Source organism: Lissotriton vulgaris, chromosome 3_2 (assembly GCF_964263255.1).
Source record: "Lissotriton vulgaris chromosome 3_2, aLisVul1.2, whole genome shotgun sequence".
NCBI classification, from domain to species: Eukaryota; Metazoa; Chordata; class Amphibia; order Caudata; family Salamandridae; genus Lissotriton; species Lissotriton vulgaris.
Genome location: NC_141690.1, coordinates 4,534,905 through 4,557,736, shown reverse-complemented (window position 1 = coordinate 4,557,736; position 22,832 = coordinate 4,534,905). Strand labels below are relative to the sequence as shown.

General features: G+C 45.7%; 1 protein-coding gene across 1 annotated transcript in view; it reads left to right on the top strand.

The window, feature by feature from the left end:
* Positions 1-22,832, top strand: part of CHRNA9 (cholinergic receptor nicotinic alpha 9 subunit) — a 118,063-nt gene that overhangs the window by 52,592 nt on the left and 42,639 nt on the right. The window contains exons 2-3 of the mRNA XM_086964501.1: positions 9,371-9,516; positions 13,164-13,318. Coding sequence (XP_086820627.1) covers positions 9,371-9,516; positions 13,164-13,318 — 301 coding nt within the window. The remainder of the gene's footprint in view (positions 1-9,370; positions 9,517-13,163; positions 13,319-22,832) is intronic.

Here is a 22,832-nt window from a genome sequence, read left to right as displayed (position 1 = left end):
TCCACGCACTCAACACCGGACAAGCACACACCTGCTTCCAGACTGCCCCTAAGCGCACCCAAGGACCCTTCTCCTGCCAGAACTGCAGCTTCACCAGCAGCAGACCCGCCTATCCACCCACCAGAACAGGATGCAACCACCTCAGATGATACTCCTGAACACCTGCTCTGCACGCAAACACGCCGTTGAACTCTGGGACCTGTTCGACACGTCCTCCACGGACGTCGCCTTCCTGACAGAGACCTGGATGAACAACTCCTCGGCACCCGAAATCACCATAGCCAACCCGGACGCCTACAAGATCACAAAGCAGAGACCGCACCAACTGAGTAGGAGGTGGAATCTCCATCATCCACAAGTCCACCCTCAAGGTCTCAACCAACTCCGACGACACCCACAACACCGCCGAACACCTGCACTTCCAGATACACACTGATCCCAACACCACCCTCAGAGGAACTCTGATCTACAGGCCCCCGGACCTAGGCCACAGTTCAGCGACCAAGTAAGTCTAGAGAAAATCCCTGGAATAGTACTAGAGATTGTGGTATGCAAAGGACCGATGCTCTTTTGTGTCCACAACACCCATAGGCCTATTGTTAGGGGGCACACCAAAAACCAAAGTATGACGTTTACAATCTTTTATTAAAATGAAAATATGGTATTAAAATTTCAGAAAAAATCAATTCTTCTGAAAACATACAATGTCAACAATGTAAATTGCATTTCATACTAATAAAAATTATTTAAAAAAACACATAAATAACATTATCTAAATTCAAAAAGAAAGCTACATAAGGATCTAAACGCGGAACAAATACATTACAGTACAGTGATATCAGTAACACAAAATATACAGAACAAAAACCCCAATGGTAATACTCGCTCGAATGTTATTTCAACCGATCAATGGGATCCAATAGCCTTACTACATTTGCATGTTTATACCACAGTTGTGGTCCATCGTCGAATTAGTCAGCACGCACGTCCTTGCGTCCACGGACTACATCCTCCTCAGGGACCTGAACTTCCACCTCGAGAACAACAATGACACCAACTCCACCACCCTGATCGCCAACCTCGGACTCAGACAGCTTGTGACAACGCCCACCCACTCCGCCGGCCACAGGCTTAATCCCATCTTCTCTGCAAGCTCTCACGTCTTCTTCTGCCACACCACCGAACTCCACTGGACCGATCATCGCTTCGTCCATTTCACCTTCGAGAAGTCCACCACGCACCACCGCACCCAACAGATCTCCCGCGGCTGCTGGAGCAAAATAAAAGAAGACCAGCTACACACCGCCCGAAGCCCACCCACAGACCGCACAGACCCCACAGACCCCACGGACCCCGCCGCCACCGCCAGCAACCTCAGATGCTGGATCGAAGACTGCGCCAACATTCTCGCCCCGATCAAGAATCCCTCCAACACACGCACCAACAAGACTGCCAGCTGGTTCACCACGGACCTCCAGACCTCCAAGCAAAACTGATGAAAGCTGAAGAAGAAATGGCGCCGCGAACAGACATCGAGAACCAAGCTGCCCACAAGAACGCCTTGCGCCACACACCATCACCTCATCAGATCCGCCAAAAAGACCTCCTTCAAAGACCGCCTCGACAACAACGCACACAACAGTAAAGAGCTCTTCAACATTGTGAAGGAACTCTCCAACCCCACCTCCAACACCAACAGCATCCCACCATCGCAAGACCTGTGCAACTCCCAGGCCTCCTTCTTCCACCGCAGGATCGCAGATATCCACGACAGCTTCGACAACCAGTCCACCACAGCAGCAACAACACCTCAGAACCCATGGCCACCACCCACAGTGACCCCCTACTCACCTGGACCAACATCAACAACGACGACACCATCAAAGTCATGAGCAACATCCACTTCGGCTTCGCGTCAGACCCGTGCCCTCAACACATCTTCAACAAGCCAGCGCCACTGTTGCACCCCACCTCCACAAGGCCATCAACATCTCCTTTGAGACCGCGACCTTCCCGGAGAGCTGGAAGCACGTCAAGATCAACACCCTGTTCAAGAAACCCAAGGAAGACCCGAGGGACCTCAAGAACTTCCGGCCCATCTCTCTGCTCCCGTTCCCGGCGAAGGTCATTGTGAAAACTGTCAACAAACAGCTGACCCGCTACCTCGAGGAGAACAACATCCTGGACCCATCCCAGTCCTGGTTCCGCAGCAACTACAGCTCCAAAACGGCCCTCATAGCCACCACCGATGACATCAGGGCCCTGCTGGACAATGGCGAAGCAGGAGCCCTCATCCTTCTGGACCAATCAGCCGTGTTCGACACGGTCTGCTACCGCACCCTACGCACTCACCTCCATGACGCAGGAATCCGAGGCAAAGAACTGGACTGGACCACCTTCTTCCTCTCCAGCAGAAGACAGAGTGCCCGCCTCCCTTCCTTCCAATCCAAAGCCTCCGAGATCATCTGTGGCGTACCCCAAGGATCCTCCTTCAGCCCGACGCTGTCCAACATCTACATGGCCCAGCTCGCCCACATCCCCAGACTGCACAACCTCAACATCATCTCCTATGCCGACGACACACAACTGATCCTCTCCCTCACCAAGGACCCTCTCACCGCCAAACCCAACCTCCATGAAGGAATGAAAGCCGTCTCCGAATGGATGAAGCACAGCCGTCTGAAGCTGAACTCAGACAAGACGGAGGTCCTCATCCTCGGCCCACCCCATCTGCCTGGGAAGATTCCTGGTGGCTGACGGCCCTGGGAGCAACACCAACACCCACCAATTGCGCACGCCACCTGGGATTCATCCTTGAGCCAACACTCTCCATGACCAAGCAAGTCAACGACATCTCATCCTCCTGTTTCAACACCCTCCGCATGCTCCGAAGGATCTACAGGTGGATCCCCACCGACACTAGAAGAACTGTCACCCAGGCCCTCGTCAGCAGCAGACTGGACTACGGAAACGCCCTCTACGTGGGAGCTACGGCCAGACTACTGAAACAACTGCAATGCTTACAGAACGCCTCTGCACGCCTGATCTTCGACATCCCTCACCTCAGCCACATCACACCCCACCTGAGAGACCTGCACCGGCTTCCCGTCAACAAGAGGATCACCTTCAAACTCCTCACCTACATACACAAGGAACTTCACAACACCGGACCAGCATACCTCAACAAACGACTCACCTTCTACACCCAGAACCGCCAGCTCCGCTCCACCGACCTCGCCACCGCCCCCGCATCCGAAGATCGACCACTGGCGGCATATCATTCTCCCACCTTTCCGCCAAGTCCTGGAACACCCTCCCCATACTCCTACAGCAGACCAAAGACCTACTAACCTTCAGGAGGCTACTCAAGACCTGTCTGTTTGAGCAGTAGCAGCACCCTCCCTCCCAGCGCCTTGAGACCGTTATGAGTGAGTAGTGTGCTTTACAAATGTCTGGATTGATTGATTGATTATAAGAGTTTCTAAGGTTTCCCAAAGTAAACAAACCGCATTTTTTAAAAAAAATTAAATAAATGAATAAAAAATAAAAAAGTTTCAAAAATGTGAAAGAAGCTTCCTCTTGGTCATTCAAGGGCAGTTCAAAGGGCGATAAGTTCACCCATGGCAGGTTTGTCATATGGCCTGATCATAAGATGAAGGCTGTGGACACAGGAGTTGTCAGCCAATGGTGGGTTGGATGTAGGCTGTGGCTAGGCCTTGTGGCCAACTCCCGTCTCCCGCTGCACACCACCAAAGGCCATGCTAAACAGGGAAGATAATAATTTATAAGTTGGTTGTTGTATATGGTTAAAAAAACATATTCACTGAAGTAACAACAGTTAACACAATAGCCATGCAAATCATAACTCACACACCAAATTCATTGCTTATATTCCTACAATATTTATACCAATAAGTAACAACACCTAAAAACATGTCATTTATTTACAAAACATACTCATACCGATCCATCATGCTACATCCACAGCTGTCTTATTCATGGTGTTAACGGCAATGTTATGTAACTTCCCTTTGACTTACCTTTTTCATGTATTTTTAAACATACATTAAGGTGTTATAACCATTCCTAACCTGGAACTCACTCTTCTTGAATATATGTGAGAACACCAACCATAAATCATTTAGGATATTATTGACCTGATCATTCTTATAGTAATTCAATGCCACTTCCTTCGACGCCCAGTGTTCCATTAGTGGAACAAGCACCCTATAAATAAATTAAAGTAAACTAAGATGGTAGTTTCAATGCTGTGATCACTGGTACTCTGGTTCATCAGCCCCATAGGGCCCTAGGTGGTGGAGCCCCTCGCTTCACTGGGTTCCTTGAGGCACCTGGCCTTGTTGATGCTTGGCGTTTCCGTTACTCCGAGACCGACAATTTACCTTCCATTCGGGAGTACACAATAGTCTATCTTGAATAGATTATGTTTTAACCTCAGCGAACAGTCTGGGAAATATATTGGATATCAACACCCTACCTAGAGGTATCTCAGATCACTCTCCAGTGGTAATGACTTATGCGTGCCGGACTCCAACCCAACGTCGTATTTACCCCATATACCCCGGTTATATGCAGAACTCTAAAATCCATAAAAGTATCACTACCGCAACGTAACACTATTTTAACAACAATGAGCACTCAGTAGATTTCCCTTTAACACTTTGGGAGACCTACAAGATGGTCATTAGGGGCCAGGCCATCGCATCTATAATAGGTCACAATAACGAAAAGAAGGCAGAGGTCAGTACCCTAGAATCTAGAATCTGGGACCTAAATGTCTTGTGCAGTTTGAAATCCTGTCTGGAAAGCCTCTTCAAAAAAAGTTCTAAATATATGATTTTTAAACTGTCTAGTGAATTTCAGTCTTGACCACAGTCAACATTTTTCAATTCTTGTTTTTTGGTCTCGTGGCGTTGAACCGTGCGAAAGCGCGGTGTCGCCAGAGACCTATTGTGAGCGACTCTGCTTTCCAGGAGAGGGGACAGGAGCTGGCCGCGCGCTCGAAATTGAGCGGGCCATGCGCACGCGAACGCGCTCGCTGTACCCAGCTCCTGTCTCCTCTCCTGGAAAGCTGTACCACACAGCCACACCTCCCCCTGCTTACGCATGCGCACACACACGAGCGCACCTACAGACACGCACGCACGCACACACACATACAGAGACCCCCGGCTCTCCCCCCGCACACATAAACACACGCGCGCACACACACACAAGCGCACCCCCCTCCCCCCTACAACTAAGCCCCACTTACCGCCACTCCGGACTTCTGCAGCCTCCGTGGGGCTCTCCCTCGGGCATGGGAGCCCCGCGTCACCACTGCCAGGCACTCCGTGGGCGCGGGCTTCACAAGACGGAAGTCCCGCCCCACAATAGGTTTTGTTTTTGTAATTGCGTGCACACGTCTCAGTGCCGACGAGCGCGAGGCGTATGTTTTTTGAGCTGAAGGGAGCAGGCAATTTTGTGGGCACTCCAGGGGTAGCAGGCATATAATATTGGGCGGAGGGAGAGAGGGAGCTTTAATATAATCATGGCGCCAGCAGCAGCGGGCTCTTTCCGACCCGGTCTGCCACGTGCTTCTTAGCTGTTATTGAGGAGAGAATTCAATATTTTTCTGCGGCCAACGGAAGGGAATCGGTGACACAGGAGCCGCCAGGACAGACAGTCTGTTAGTGGGTGGCCCCACCCGGAACTCTCTGGCCAGGCCAAAGCCCTTTGTGGCAGGATCGTCTCTCTGTCCCGAGGCAACCTGCTAAGGCAATACAGCAGTGCAGTAGGGGTCCATCCAACCCTCCAATGCGCTGCACTATTAGCAACAGGACGCTCAGCCTGTGTCTCGGCCCGCGCCCGTGACTGTTCCCACCTTCAGCAGGGCCGCCGCGTTGCTCCGTGCCGTTCCTCCGTCGCAGTCTGATCTGCACTGGTGATGCATTAGTGCAGTTTGGGCCTGTTCTCCTTCCCACCTCTCAGTGTCAGAGGTGCCGTCCTCAGCTGCCGCCGTCTGTCCCCTCACCGCTGGGAGGTCCTAGCCTGCCAGTCTGATCCTCCCCCTTTCAAGCAAGGTCTCAGAAAGGGGCTCTCCTGCTCACGAACTCTCGAAGTTGGTCCTCTCCTATTCCGTGCTCCCACCTCATCTTTGCCAGCTCCTCGGATCAGTGGCAGGTCTATCTTTCCCCTGAGCCTTCATCGCCTGCGGTTGCAGCCATCTTAATATGCGGCTGCACGCCTCCCTTGGAGTTGTAATATAAGCCTGTGGCCTCTGTTTTGAAAAAGTGTGGGCATCGTCTAAGTCCCTCACACAGTGGGGCTGCTGGCGAGCCAATCAGGGCCCCAGGACAGTCTCATTTCTGCAGCATGGCACTGGGTGGGGATCGGCAAGAGTCAGTGACAGGACAGTGCCCAGGCCTGGGCGACCATCACTTGAGGAGGGCAGTGGGGGCAAACTCTAATTGCCACAGCCCCCGCCTGCCTGCAATTTGTGGAGCGCCATAAAGTTCAAGGGCAGATTTGGTAAAGAGTGTTATGAGAGCCCGACAACCAATTTGCTACCTCAAACTCTGAAGTTGTCCAGGGGACCGTCTTCATGCACATGGGAAGAAAATGTGACAAGGCCTGCACGACTATCACTGGAGGAGGGCCGGGGGTCAAACTCTAATTGCTATGGCCTCCCGCGGTGGCTGGCGGCCCAAGCATGCCTGCAAGTTATGGAGCGCCAAAAAGTGCAAGGACAGATTTGGTTAAGAATGTTATGAGAGCCCGACAACCAATCTGCTACCTCTGAAGTTGTCCAGGGGATCGTCATAATGCACTTGACGCATACCTCACCTAGATGATGGTAAGACAATATTTTAATAAGCAGTTGATATTGTGACGTGGATACTGTGATGATATTAATATGTTCCCCTCGTCTCCATTGCTTGATTTTGCTGATGAGAAAGTGTCACTCATAGATGTTGAAATGTCACTCATAATTATACTGAAATTATGAAAATGTCACACATAGCAATCTCAAACCTTGGCAGCTATGGCTACTGTACACCTACCTGTTCACGAGCCACCATATTGCAGTGCTGATGTGTTTTAAAATGAAGTTAAAGTGCAATCTGGATTTGTAATGAAAGCATCTGATAACTTGCTGTGGGGGAATTAGTGTGAATTACTATGGTCAATGTTTCTGATTTTACTTCATAGGCTGCATACAGTACATGTATTTTACCCCATCATTTTGCTTGCAGTAACATTTAAATTGCTTAATATTCGAAGGGAAAATGATGGCTTATTCTCACAGCAAACTGGATATTGTTGGATGTTTGTGTCCCTGGTGCCGTTTTAAGAAGTGTAAATGTGTCAGATGCCAGGATCCTATCAACTCTGTTTTGAATACAATGAGTGCACTTTAGCTTTGGCCCTTCGTTTAAGCCTTTCCCCCATATGTTGCTAGCACATAGTGGAAAAATCAGGCGGGCGTCTTCATGGGTCTTTTTAAAATAGTTTGCTTGGCAAAGTTCAAGGAAGAGGTTGTGAAAATGAATTTTGCCTTTTTTTCCTTCAAATTTCCCTACTCATGTCATGCCAACCAGGACAGTTTGCACATTACCAGACTTCCTCATGTCAAGCCAACCAGGACAGTTTGCCCATTACCAGACTTATTGTGATATGCAGAGACAGTAGCGTAGGAAGGTGCAGACTGCCCCCGGGGTCCTCACTGTGCGTGAATAATAACAGCTGTGAGGCAGTGCATGAGGTGCATCATCAGAGCTGTGTGAATAATAACAGCTGTGAGCCCCGTGCTGAGGTGCATCATCAGAGCTGTGTGAATAATAACAGCTGTAAGCCCGTGATAGAGGTGCATCATCAGAGCTGTGTGAATAATAACAGCTGTGAGCCCGTGCTTAAGGTGCATCATCAGAGCTGTGTGATTAATAACTGCGTCAGCCCCGTGCGTCAGGTGCATCATCAGAGCTGTGTGAATAATAACAGCTGTGAGCCCGTGCGTGAGGTGCATCATCAGAGCTGTGTGAATAATAACAGCTGTAAGCCCGTGCCAGAGGTGCATCATCAGAGCTGTGTGAATAATAACAGCTGTGAGCCCGTGCCTGAGGTGCATCATCAGAGCTGTGTGAATAATAACTGTGTCAGCCCCGTGCGTGAGGTGCATCATCAGAGCTATGTGAATAATAACAGCTGTAAGCCCGTGCCAGAGGTGCATCATCAGAGCTGTGTGAATAATAACAGCTGTGAGCCCGTGCCTAAGGTGCATTATCAGAGCTGTGTGAATAATAACTGTGTCAGCCCCGTGCGTGAGGTGCATCATCAGAGCTGTGTGAATAATAACAGCTGTGAGCCCGTGCGTGAGGTGCATCATCAGAGCTGTGTGAATAATAACAGCTGTGAGCCCCGTGCCTGAGATGCAGCATCAGAGCTGTGTGAATAATAACTGTGTCAGCCCCATGCCTAAGGTGCATCATCAGAGCTGTGTAAATAAGAACAGATGTGAGGCTGTGCGTGAGTTGCATCACTTATTTGCCTCTCTTTCGAGTTTCAAGGGAGGCTCAGAAATACAGGCACTTACAGGAGGCGTCAGCCCCGTGCGTGAGGTGCATCATCAAAGCTGTGTGAATAAAAACTGCGTCAGCCCGTGCGTGAGGTGCATCATCAAAGCTGTGTGAATAATAACAGCTGTGAGCCCGTACCTGAGGTGCATCATCAGAGCTGTGTGAATAATAACTGCATCAGCCCTGTGCGTGAGGTGCATCATCCACATTGCTCAGGTCACCCCAATTCCTGCACTCTATACCACACTGCTTTCAAGAACAGCAAACTCTTGCACACACTCACACTGCTCACCACTTCAAAGTTTGCTAAAAATTTGATGCTACGCATTGTGATACACAATGCCAATAACTCAAACTTGAATGCTGCAAGACCTATTGCATTGTAAATGCTTGTTTAAAAGTGTACTGATTATCATGGTTTTGGTTCTGAACCATTATCATAATAAAATCAAGGTAATTAATCAAGCTAGTGCATCATTTATTATGATAAACCTGCAAAGCAGTTAACGACAAACCTCACTGCTATAATACGCTTCACTTTTATTGATAAACGTGAACGCACTCATTTTTAACCAGAAATGATAAGTTAGCAGTCTGCTAAAAACATTTTAAACCTTGCCAAGGTTGGACAAAGTTGTTATTCAGGTGGTAAATTTGAGAAGTCAACAGTTTAGCACATTGAGTGAAAATTCATTGACGTATACCAAGGATGCAGGATTAAACGATGTGTGTCTATATGTGTTCATGTTATATGTTTACACTTTAAACTCATTAGTGATCTATTTTTTATGAAGGCATGGAGGCAGCGCATGGAAAATATGCTCAGATGCTGTTTAAAGATTTATTTGAAACATATTCTAACGCATTGAGACCGGTGGAGGACACAGATAAAGCGCTGAACGTCACGCTGCAGATAACACTTTCTCAGATTAAAGATATGGTACGTATCAAGCAACAACATTATCTGTGCCAACTATAACTTTAGTTCAGTTATAGGCATAAACCATGAGTTGCGTTACATGAGTGAAAATGTACTTCAAAGACAGTCTGTCAGTCTGGTTATCAGTTATCTGTAAAACCTAAGTCTATCTGTCTGAAAAGCTGTAACTTTCACACTTTGCCTGTCTATCCGCCATCCATCATCCAGCCACCCATCCATCTATCCATCTACCTTTCCACTCTGCAAAGGACAGCTGTGAACATTATGGTGTAGACTGGTGTTTACCAAACTGTGGGTTGCAAGCTGATTTTTGGTTGGTCTCGAAAGCTCAAGCAATAAATAAAGATGCCTTTAACTTCTGTATTTGTCTTGTCACATTTGCTGTAACTTAATGTCAGAGGTCAAATGTCAGGCTATGTCTTCTGACAAATTGCTGCTTATGTTTGTTAACACGGGGATTGGTGTTTACAGACTCTTCTCACTTTGCAGTCAGAGAAAGAAAAGTCAAGTGAATTATGTGCCAATCTTGCTGGGGTGAAAGGAGTGTGAAAGAAGGGACTATAGGATGACATTTTTTGTAACACACAACAAAATGAAAATACCTGCAAATGATATTCAGCAGTTATGAAAACAAAACATAAGCAAATTTTTTGAAATTCTGAAGTGTGATGGAAACAAAGATTTTAATAGGATCAAAACAAACCAAGACACTTTAATAGGTGATGTACAAATAATAAATATTCACTTAAACCCACTTTCCATGACACTGGACTACCACAGAATGCTTTATATGCTACATTACTAAATCACACACTTCATGGTCATTAAAGCTGGGTGGGTTGCAAAAGCTTGTTTTTCCAAAAAATGGGTTCCGATTCTAAAAGTGGCATAGACAGTTGTCCTATGGATGACAATATGCCCCCCACCACCGCCCATGGCCATTTCTACAACTGCCACCTTTTTTTACATTGCAACTTATACCCAATTTAGACATAGGGCTAATTTGTGATTGTAAATTGAGAGTTGAAGGTCTTCTGCTCTTTGCAGGATCCTATCACTGCATTTGCTTCTGGATGCATAGATTCACAGATGAAATCTTGCCTCATGAATATTGATGAGGGTGGATTTATGTGAAACTTATGGTAATATCAATTGTGATATGCTAGATCGATACATCTCGCACATTACAAAGAATTGTTCAGCTTGCATCACAAACTCTTTGCAAGCACAGCATCTGTATGGTTACCTGCTTAATAATACATCAATCCCACATTTCCACAATTAGCAGAATGATGCTCATCTGTATTTAAAAGAAAGCCCAATCCAGCATCCAGCATTCTCCATTCTCAGATAGCCATCAGCCTCATTAAACATAGAAGCCTGCCTTAAGTTGAGAGAGCTTGTCAGGGCTGTCATACAACCTACTGCCTGGAAGAGATTCCTTCAGAAATTGGAAGGGTTAAGACTAACCCTGGACGAAGTTTGCGGAGTTTTGAAAAAAAAACCTCTGCAGTGCTAAGCGGAGCTCCGCAAGCGGCAGAGTGCGATATGAAATGCTGGTCGCATGATTTTCAAAGCTGAATGCTTGTCCACACTGTGCAATCATCGCAAACGGCACCATGCACAGCGCAGGTGGGCCTGCTTTCCTTTCTGCCGCTCAAGTAGATGTTTACTCGAGCGGCAGCTTTCTCAACGCGAACAGGCAGTTTCTCAATGCGAGCGGTCGCGAGCATACGCGACCACTTGCAATGAGAAACCTGACCCCCTGCATTGAGAAATCTCACCAGGAGGTTTATTTTCCACACCCGCGCTTGCAAACTTGATGTTGACGATCTAGAATGAGGAAAAATCCTGCCGGAAGGTGGATTTTCCTCGCTCGCACTCGCCAACTTGACGTTGACAAACGAGAGCGAGAAAACAAAACTCCACTACACAGGGCGGAGTTTTTTGGAACTCTGGGAGCTCTGTGTAAAGCGGAGTGTGGAAAACTCAGCAAACTCCGCGAGCGGAGCAGAATTCAACCCCCAGGCTTAGTTAAGACTCATGTAGGACTTCGTCATCCTATTGCAGTCAGTTGTGAATTATGTTCGTACTGGCAGGTCCACTGTGTTTTGAATGGGTCTTTGCCTCATCAGGAGGAGAGCCAAGTGTCCCCACATATCTCTACTTTTTAGTATGGGCTTGGCAATTGAACACAGCGTTTATAGAGCCCAGTTGCATGTATGCCCGCAGCTTGACTCAGATGATAGAGCAGATTTCTCCCATTACTGCTGGTAGACACAGTGGCATAGTTCAAAATGTTGGTACCACCCTGATGAGGGGCTACCAAGACTCTGTTGCTGTTTGGCATTAATAAATTAACAGGGCCGATGTGCAGGATCGAGTCATATGAGTCTCAAAGGAAGGGGCTTTCATATAAAAAAAGAGAACCTTCGCAGGACAATATTCAAAGTCAAAACCATGAAGGTTTATCCAAAATTCAGAATCATAACAGAAGTCAAAAAGTAGTTAGTTATTCAGATTCAAATCAGCATCAATAATGCATGAAAATAAAATCAGCATCAATAATGCATAAAAATAAAGTAAATTGTGAGAGGTCATAACATAAGAGAATTATCCATAATCAAAATTTAGATCAATAATCAAAATTAGGACCGACATTTAGTCTGCATCTGAGCATACATATGATTGAGTGATTTATATGTGCCTTTATGAATAGTAAATATACTTATATATATGTATATATACTTACCTTGACGATACTGTAGTAGTCAATATTTTAGCCTTGTTATTTTGACAGGTTTTTAATAAATTCTGGTAAAAACCCAGCAGTAATATTTATATCTTGATTACTATTTTCAACTTGTTCAATCCCAAATAGCAATATAAACACCAAATTAAAGCAGGGTAGGGACAATTTTTATTCAAGGCCCATAAGGAAAAAAATAACCCAAATAAACTATACCCACCAAACATGAATGCTGTACATTAAACATCTTATGTTACAATAAAAGAATATTACAACATAATATTGTATCTACTTACTGATATTCGATATACAACTGTTATAACATGAGACTGCCTTTAATAGCAGGTATAGACCAGCCTTATAGCCCACCGTAGAGGGCTATACCGGCTATTAAAGGCCCTCTCCAGCGTTAAAAGCCAAAGGCAAGGGCCTTTAACAAGGGAGAGGGACTTAAATAGCCAGTATAGCCCAGCTACGAAGGGGTATAAGGCTATTGGAACATTCTGCGACTAGAGAACAAAATTTTCTAACAAAAAAAACACAAAGCCTTATGGGAGAGTGAGGGGATTGGAATCCCCTCAGGCTCCCTGAAGCCTTTGTTCACAGCCAGAGCTGTGAACAAAGAAACATTGGAATGTTGGAGCTCCAGGCTGATACCAGCCATTATAAGCCCGGAGCACTCTATTGTTTTCAATGGAGCTCCCAACATTCCAATGTTCTAATAGCCATTATTGACCCTGAACCATCCCATTGCATTAAATGAAGTACCCAACATGCCAATGTTTTACTATAAATTAGAGTAGGATAATCTGCCTTTCCAATTGTTGAACATGTTGTGTCATGAGACGTTTCTTCAGTTAAGATAGTAGACCTATTATTGTTTCTACACTTATTACAGGATGAGAGAAACCAGGTCTTGACGGCCTACTTGTGGATTCGGCAAAGCTGGTATGATGCCTACCTCACGTGGGACAAGGATGAGTATGATGGTCTTGATTCTATCAGAATTCCCGGCAACATGGTGTGGCGACCAGATATTGTCCTATACAACAAGTATGTGACACTTCAATGTATATTCTTCTAATCTGCTATGTTAATGGGCCAAAATGAATAAATAGATAATTGAATTGGTACTAGTAGTACACATAGATTTGCTGTTGAGCTATATTTGTCACCATAACGGAGATATAACATACTTATTTCATGAATTAGGCATCATTTTTTATTAAACCATTCTTATGGTGCGTAGGTTGTGTAAACGTGTGTATCATCACAATATCACCATTCTCATATCAGAGCATTAGCACTATCATTATTGGGCTATTGAGGTTCTCTCAGCCAAGGCTTTGGTTAGGGTGCCAAGGGTGTAAAACAAAGTTTCATGGTCCATAATGAACACAAGAGCTACAGAACATCAATCTACAGTTTCTCACCACCTTCCTTTGCTGCAGATGAAGTGGAAGATTAAATTCAACACCCTCTGCACTAAAGGCCCTTAATAGGAAGGGCATGTTCTACCCTCAAAGATAACTTGGGGTGTGCCATCCTTGAAGAGTGTAAATAAGAATCAGTCAACATCGACCATGAACTACTGGCAACCAAGACAAATCTGCCGATACCTACCACCCAATGTACTTCAATCGTGGAACATGGACTATTCTACAAACATCCAAAAACACTAAAAGATAGATTTTCTCACAAAGTTCTTCTAGGGCAGCTGTTATAATCATACAATTTAATAATGGCTCAGTCTTGCTCTGCACATTGACAGAGCCTGATGGGAAGTGCCCTTTGGGTGGCTTCAAAAGTATTTAGCCTAGCATCACTGTGATATGGAAATCTAAATACAGTACACCTCTTACCCATCTGTGGTCCTCAGACAGCCAATAACATACGTCCCAAGAACACTGCTCAATTTGGAACAAAACTGAGAGCAGAGACCCAAAGTTTTTCTTAGGAGTCTGCCATTGATGCTCCAGAATGCCAATTTTACTGAATACGAAGGCTGCCTAGTGGTTATTCAATTAGTTGCCCCTTTCTTCAACTACCCTACACTTTCTGTCACTTTATATCAGTGGCAGCTAGAGATAGAAAATAATGGTGAGGCACAAATACAAACGTGCAATTTGTGCTGTGCGAGTGTGTCTCAGTACCCACTTACTTCCATTAACCTACTCACCCACCCGCATTCGACAATTCACTCACATTCACACATTGCCTTTGTTCACCTACGAATTTACATTCACTCATCCACATTAAGCCATACATTGCCATTCACCCAACTCATATACACAGCCACCCACATTTTTCCAACCCCTGCAATCACTGACTCATCCATTCACACAAATGTGCATAGCTTCACTTATCTAGTAGGAACAAAGCAAACACAAGGAGATGATGGACAGAGTGCTGAAACTTTTCAAACACTCTCCACCAGTCACAAATCTGGGTTGAATCCATCATCATTCTTTAGCTCCCTTTGCCACCCCAGTTCAGACACAACTATATGAAAATAAAGTCTTGACCCTGTGCCTCATGGGATCAGTTCAGCCCGAACGCCAAGCCATGTCTTCCCTGGACCAGTAACAAGCATCCTGGGACCGGTTTAGGGCTAACAGCCCTCATCAGCCAGGTTAGCTTGAATCCAGTGGCAAAGTGAGCACGGGACCCACGTCTGGGTATACCCTGCCAACTTAGGGCGAACAAAGCAAACATAAGGAGATGATGGACTGAGTGCTGAAACTTTTCAAACACTCAACCCAGTTACAGATCTGGGTTGAACCCATCATCATTCTTTAGCTCCCTTTGCCACCCCAGTTCAGACACAACTATATGCAAATAAAGTCTTGACCCTGTGCCTCATGGGAACAGTCCAGTCCGAACGCCAAGCCATGTCTTCCCTGGACCAGAACCAAGCATCCAGGAGCCGGTTTCGGGATAACAGCCCTCATCAGCCAGGATAGCTTGAAACCAGTGGGAAAGTGAGCAAGGGTCCCACGTCTGCGCATACCCGGAGAACTAAGGGCAAACAAAGCAAACTCAAGGAGATGATGGACAGAGTGCTGAAACTTTTCAAACACTCACCCCCAGTCACAGGTCTGGGTTGAATCCATCATCATTCTTTAGCTCATTTTGCCACCCCAGTTTAGATACAGCTATATGAATATCAGTCTTGATCCTGTGCCTCATGTGAGCAGTCCAGCCCTTACTGCCAAGCCATGTCTTCCCTGGACCAGAAACAAGCACCCTAGGACTGGTTTCGGGCTTTCAGAGAGCCTGGCTCTTAACCTTCATCACAGGTAAAATGTTATAGTATGATAAATGTTTTGTGGTGTATTTTTTAACTGTAGTGGTTTTATTCTATTGCCAGCCAAAACAAAAAGAGGTGCTGACTCAGAGATTTAGTACCCTGAAACTATTGTATCTCTACTCCATGTTAAAACACCAACTACCTCCTTCCACAGATTCACATTTATACTGACGTCATACTTACTTCTTCTGGTGTGTTTTGTGTAATTTCCACATATTTTGTACTAATCACATAGGTTGCTCACCAGCGCTCACACATTAATTAAATAAAAAATACAATAGAGGCAGGATTAATATGAGGCAGGATTAATATGTTTGTATGACCAACCAATGGGTTAGCAGCAATTCTATACAGCCTAAGTGTCAGCTGACCTTATGATGAGAACAGTAATCACTAACCTACCCTAGTTATTCAAGGGTTTCAAAGAAAGATTAACAAAGTGTATGTAACTAGCAATCTCTTGCAATTAGCTGAATGGGTTCCATTTTGAATTGGTAACATTCAACTCATGATTCCAAACAACATCAAAATGTTACAAGTTAGAATTGATCATTTTCATTCTTTGGAGGGTTCATCACATTACTTATTCCTCCAGTGGAACTCTGTAGAACTTGTGCCTGCAATTATGGCTGTTCACTTGGGTTAGCACCCTCCCTCTTGCTCTCTTCATTGGCCCTTTTCAACAGACATTTTTCTTTAGCCAAAGCTCTTTTCAAGTATGAATCATAATAAATTGAATATTGAAAATTCTTTAACACATTGAAATGTGTCGCATCTCAGAATACTGATTGAAAATGTAGAGCTTCTTGATCTAGGGCAATATTGTCCTACACAATTCTTTATAGTGCAAGCCAGTAATATATATTTTTTTAAATTTCTTTATTATGGTTTCAAGGTACAATCCATATGCATAGACAGTTATATCCCATAGACAACCATTAACAGTGCGCAGCACATTTCCCATTCAACAGCAATTTTCCGATCTAGGTTGCCCCTTAAAGGTGTTTACTGATCCCACAATTAGTATGGTCACTTTTATTGCTAATTAGATAAACTTGTAACTAAACACCCCCTCCCAACCCCTCACCCTACTGGGCCCACCCACCTAGAGGTCCATCTAGCAGAAGCTCAATCAGAGGTATCCTTTTGTCTCCCCGCTTGTCAATCAATCAATCAAAGCATTTGTATAGCGCGCTACTCACCCGGAGGGTCTCAAATCGCTTGGGGTAGGGGGGTCCGCTACTGCTCGAACAGCCAGGTCTTGAGTTGCTTCCTGAAGGCGAGGTGGTCTTGGGTCAGGCGGAGGTGGGTGGGGAGGTAGTTCCACGTCTTGGCGGCCAGGTAGGAGAAGGATCTTCCTCCCGTTGTGGCTCTTCCGATGCGGGGGATGGCGGCGAGGGCGTGGCTGGTCGATCGAAGCTGGCGGGTGGGAGTGTAGAAGTTCAGGCGGTCGTTGAGGTATCTTGGGTCTTGGTTGTGGAGAGCTTTGTGTGCGTGGGTGAGGAGTTGGAACGTGATTCTCTTGCTGACGGGAAGCCAGTGCAGGTTTCTCAGGTGTGCGGAGATGTGGCTGTGTCGGGGGATGTCCAGGATAAGTCTTGCTGAGGCGTTCTGAATGCGCTGGGGTCTTTTCTGGAGTTTTACAGTGGTTCCGGCGTAGAGGGAGTTGCCGTAGTCCAGTCGGCTGGTGACGAGGGCCTGGGTGACCGTCTTCCTGGTTTCGGTGGGGTTCCACCGGAAGATCTTACGTAGCATGCGTAGGATGTTGAAGCATGACGAGGAGACGGCGTTGACTTGTCTGGTCATGGAGAGGGAGGTGTCCAGGATGAAGCCCAGGTTGCGTGCGTGGTCTGTTGTTTTGGGTGCGCTGCCCAGGGCAGGGGACCACCATGAGTCATCCCAGGCAGAGGGGGACGATCCCAGGATGAGGACTTCCATCTTATCTGAGTTCAGTTTCAGGTGGCTGTTCGTCATCCACTCGGCTACGTCTTTCATCTCTTCGTGTAGGTTGGTTCTGGCGGTGGCGGGGTCGTCGGTGAGGGAGAGGATCAGCTGGGTGTCGGCGGCGTAGGAGATGATGTTGAGGTTGTGTTGGCGTGCGATGGCCGCGAGGGGGCTCATGTAGATGTTGAACAGCGTGGGGCTGAGTGATGATCCTTGTGGTATGCCGCAGATGACTTTGGTGGCTTCTGATCTGAACGGGGGGAGGCGGACTCTCTGTGTCCTTCCGGCAAGGAAGGAGATGATCCATTCCAGTGCCTTCTCCTGGATTCCGATGTTGCTGAGGCGCTGTACTAGGGTGCAGTGGCAGACCATGTCGAACGCCGCGGAGAGGTCCAGGAGGATGAGGGCCGCTGTTTCCCTGTTGTCGAGCAGGGTTCGGATGTCGTCGGTGGCTGCGATGAGGGCGTCTCGGTACTGTGGTTGGTCCGGAAGCCGGACTGCGAGTGGTCGAGGGATCCATTCGTCTCGAGGAAGGCGGCCAGCTGTCTGTTGACGGTCTTCTCGATGACTTTGGCAGGAAACGGGAGGAGCGAGATGGGGCGGTAGTTTTTGAGGTCGGTGGGGTCTGCTGATGGTTTCTTCAGTAGGGCGCTGAGTTCGGCGTGCTTCCAGCTCTCTGGGAAGGTTGCGGTGTCGAAGGAGGCGTTGATGATGTCCCGTAGATGGGGTGCGATGACGGAGTCAGCCTTGTTGAAGACGTGGTGAGGGCAGGGGTCGGTTGGTGATCCGGAGGAGTTCATCGTGCGGATGGAGTCTTCGGTGTTGATCGGGGTCCAGGCGCGGAGGGTTGCGATGGGGTGATGTTGTTGTTTCCGGCGCTGGGGTTGGAGAGCTCTTTGACGATGTTGAAGAGTTCCTTGCTGTTGTGGGTGTTGTTGTCCAGTTGTTCCTTGAATGCGGTTTTCTTAGTGGCGTGGATCAGTTGGTGGTGTTCTCGAGTGGCGAGCTTGAGGGTGGTCATGTTGTCTGGTGTCGGGTCTCTGTGCCAGGCTTTCTCGAGGGCACGGCAGTTCTTCTTGGAGCTCTTGAGTTGTCGGTGAACCAGAATGCTTTCTTGCTGCCGGGTCTGCTGGGAGGGGTCTTCAGTGGAGCGAGGTCGTCTACGCAGTTGCTGATCCACCTCGTGAGGTTGTTGGCGGCTTGGTTGGGGTTCGCTGAGCTGGCGGGAGGGTTCTGGCTCAGGGATGCGGCGAGCTGGTCGGCTGTGATCTTGTTCCAGCTTCTGCGGGGAACCTGTTGCTGGTGGTGGTGGAGCGTGGTCCTTCTGAAGCTGAAGTGGACGCAGCTGTGGTCCGTCCAGTGGAGTCCGGTGGCGTGGCTGAAGGAGATGTCCTTGCTGGAGGAGAAGACGGGGTTTAGCGTGTGGCTGGCGCAGTGGGTGGGGGTGGTCACCAGTTGGTTGAGTCCGAGGTTGGCGAGGTTGTCCAGCAGGGTGGTGGTGTTGCGGTCGTTGTTGTTCTCCAGGTGGAAGTTGAGGTCCTCGAGGAGGATGTAGTCTGCGGAGGGGAGGGCGTGTGGGCTGATGAAGTAGGCGATGTCTTCGCTGAATTGTGTGCGTGGTCCCGGGGGTCTGTAGATGAGGGTGCCTCTGAGGGTTGTCTTGGGGTCGGTGTGGATCTGGAAGTGCAGGTGTTTGGCGGCTGTGAGGGTGTCGTCGGAGTTGGTCGTGATGCGCATGGTGTTCTTGTGGACGATGGCGATGCCTCCTCCCGTCTGGTTGGCGCGGTCCCTCCGGTGATCTTGTATCCGTCCGGGATGGCGATGGCGATGTCGGGTGCTGAGGAGGCGTTCATCCAGGTTTCCGTGAGGAAGGCGACGTCTGGAGCTGTGGTGTCGAGGAGGTTCCAGAGTTCTACGGCGTGTCTGTGGACGGAGCGGGTGTTCAGCAGGATGAATTTCAGGTGGTTGCTGCTGTTGCTCGTCTTGGTGGGTGCGGTGCAGATCCGGATGCAGGGGAACTTGAAGGATTGGCAGGTGAAGGGTCCGTCCTGGGGTGGCTCGGTGGCAGCCGGGGGTCCGCCCGGTGTTGAGAGCATTGAGGATGGCGTGGTCGTAAGTCCGGCTATATAAAGGGGATGATTCTTTTAGGAGAACAGGGGCTTGAATCAAGTAAACTGGAATTTCAAAAATAGTTACCCCTGACACCATAGATGACGCACGTTTTTTGCTAACAGAAGTCCTTTTTATTGACTCTGTGTGTTAAATATCTGTTTTCTGTATTTTTTCTATATATATTTTTATGACACACACCTATTATACATTTTATATATAATACACATTGACAATATTTACATCATATTCTTCAATCATATTTTTCATACTGTACATATATCTACATTTTTTGTTGTACCTAAAGTTGCAAAATCAACACTTGTATATACAGACACCATATCCTACTGCACTGAAATTTGCAAGATAGCACCTTTGTTTTGTCATAATTTGCCCGCTGTATATACAGACATAAAGGGTCCTACTTTCTTAATGTAGTCAAAATCCACTCATTTTTTGATCATAAACATATGTTCGTGGTCCTGAAAAACTGTAATCGCCAAATGAAATTTATATTATTAGTTCATAATATATATATATATCGGGGAATTTTTATCTTTTTTCCACCAGATATTTTTAACTTATTGTAATGTTCATTTGTGATTATACGACCATTATAATCTCGCCGACGCGTTTCGACCTTGTCGATGTGGGACCTTCACTCGCAATTCTGTTAAGGTCTTCTTCAGGGCTTGTTTTTGATAAGTTGTAGGACAATTTTAAATCTATGAAAGAATAAATTTATCTCCTTTAGTAGCCAGAATCTCTATCAAGATTGTATAGCATTGCATATCATGATGTCATTCACCATGTTTACTTTTATGAAATACATACCCGCCTTCTTGCTGGATGGGGGCGTATTTTCTATTCTCACCTGTGTGTCATAATAGGATATTTAATTAAAACCCATTTTCTATCACGTTTCTAGCGAACTTGGGGAGCAGTAGTTTATAAACATCTGCTACCTACCCCTGATGTGGCGCTGTTGTTCTGTGGAATTAATCCTGTTGCTGTTGCGTGTTCCTTAAATGTAATTTAGATATAGGTGTCTCGCACCTTAGTTGTTTCTTTATACTGTTGGTTTCACTGTTGGATGAAGTGAAAAAATGTCATGAGTCCATATGTATTACATAACCTTTCATTTTTGCTAGTTATATCACTTGGCTTCTAAACACGCATTTTCTGTTTAATGAACAGGATGCCATTTGTTGTTTTGTGAAGGAGAGTCCTCCTGATTAAACATTGCACAGCCATTCTTTTAAATTCAATCATGCTGTCTCTTAATCTTAGATGGTACTGATTGAATTTAAAAGAATGGCTGTGCAATGTTTAATCAGGAGGACTCTCCTTCACAAAACAACAAATGGCATCCTGTTCATTAAACAGAAAATGCGTGTTTAGAAGCCAAGTGATATAACTAGCAAAAATGAAAGGTTATGTAATACATATGGACTCATGACATTTTTTCACTTCATCCAACAGTGAAACCAACAGTATAAAGAAACAACTAAGGTGCGAGACACCTATATCTAAATTACATTTAAGGAACACGCAACAGCAACAGGATTAATTCCACAGAACAACAGCGCCACATCAGGGGTAGGTAGCAGATGTTTATAAACTACTGCTCCCCAAGTTCGCTAGAAACGTGATAGAAAATGGGTTTTAATTAAATATCCTATTATGACACACAGGTGAGAATAGAAAATACGCCCCCATCCAGCAAGAAGGCGGGTATGTATTTCATAAAAGTAAACATGGTGAATGACATCATGATATGCAATGCTATACAATCTTGATAGAGATTCTGGCTACTAAAGGAGATAAATTTATTCTTTCATAGATTTAAAATTGTCCTACAACTTATCAAAAACAAGCCCTGAAGAAGACCTTAACAGAATTGCGAGTGAAGGTCCCACATCGACAAGGTCGAAACGCGTCGGCGAGATTATAATGGTCGTATAATCACAAATGAACATTACAATAAGTTAAAAATATCTGGTGGAAAAAAGATAAAAATTCCCCGATATATATATATATTATGAACTAATAATATAAATTTCATTTGGCGATTACAGTTTTTCAGGACCACGAACATATGTTTATGATCAAAAAATGAGTGGATTTTGACTACATTAAGAAAGTAGGACCCTTTATGTCTGTATATACAGCGGGCAAATTATGACAAAACAAAGGTGCTATCTTGCAAATTTCAGTGCAGTAGGATATGGTGTCTGTATATACAAGTGTTGATTTTGCAACTTTAGGTACAACAAAAAATGTAGATATATGTACAGTATGAAAAATATGATTGAAGAATATGATGTAAATATTGTCAATGTGTATTATATATAAAATGTATAATAGGTGTGTGTCATAAAAATATATATAGAAAAAATACAGAAAACAGATATTTAACACACAGAGTCAATAAAAAGGACTTCTGTTAGCAAAAAACGTGCGTCATCTATGGTGTCAGGGGTAACTATTTTTGAAATTCCAGTTTACTTGATTCAAGCCCCTGTTCTCCTAAAAGAATCATCCCCTTTATATAGCCAGATTTCAGAGTAGACACCACGTCTACGAGGGAATTAGATAAAGTAAAACGTAAAAAATATATATACGTACAGCAGGTTATTCACAACCGAGCTAAGGAAAATTTGAGGCACACCGATCAATCATAACTTATCTCAACACCGGAGAAGAGGAAAACCTCTAAATGTAACTTCAAGTTAGTAATAGTCAGATACTAAAACTACATTGTGTATAGATGTCAGAGCCAAAGACATTAAGTTTCAGAGAAGAAGATATTGAAGAATTTCTTAAACGACCATCCACGCTCAACCCAGGAACTAGCGCAAATAATCCTAGTCAACAATCGGAAGTAGATAAAATAACGAGACTAAAAAAGAAACAAATAAGAACTGCATTACACGGTGAAGTCCTCTTTGAACATATGAGAGCAGGGACCATTCCAGTAGGCCTGCAAGTTAAAAATGTTCCTGTGATTTTTGTTGATCAACCTGAATATCTCGAGGGCTTTAGCCATATAGGAACAAAATGCTCAAGAGATTGGATGTTCCACTCAATTAAAACAGCAGAACGCCTGAGTCTAAAAGAACTTGAATTAATTCAAGAATTGGAGGAAGCCCTGAGAAATAATACTGCAATAGAGAATGCACAAGCATTACTATTAAAGATACA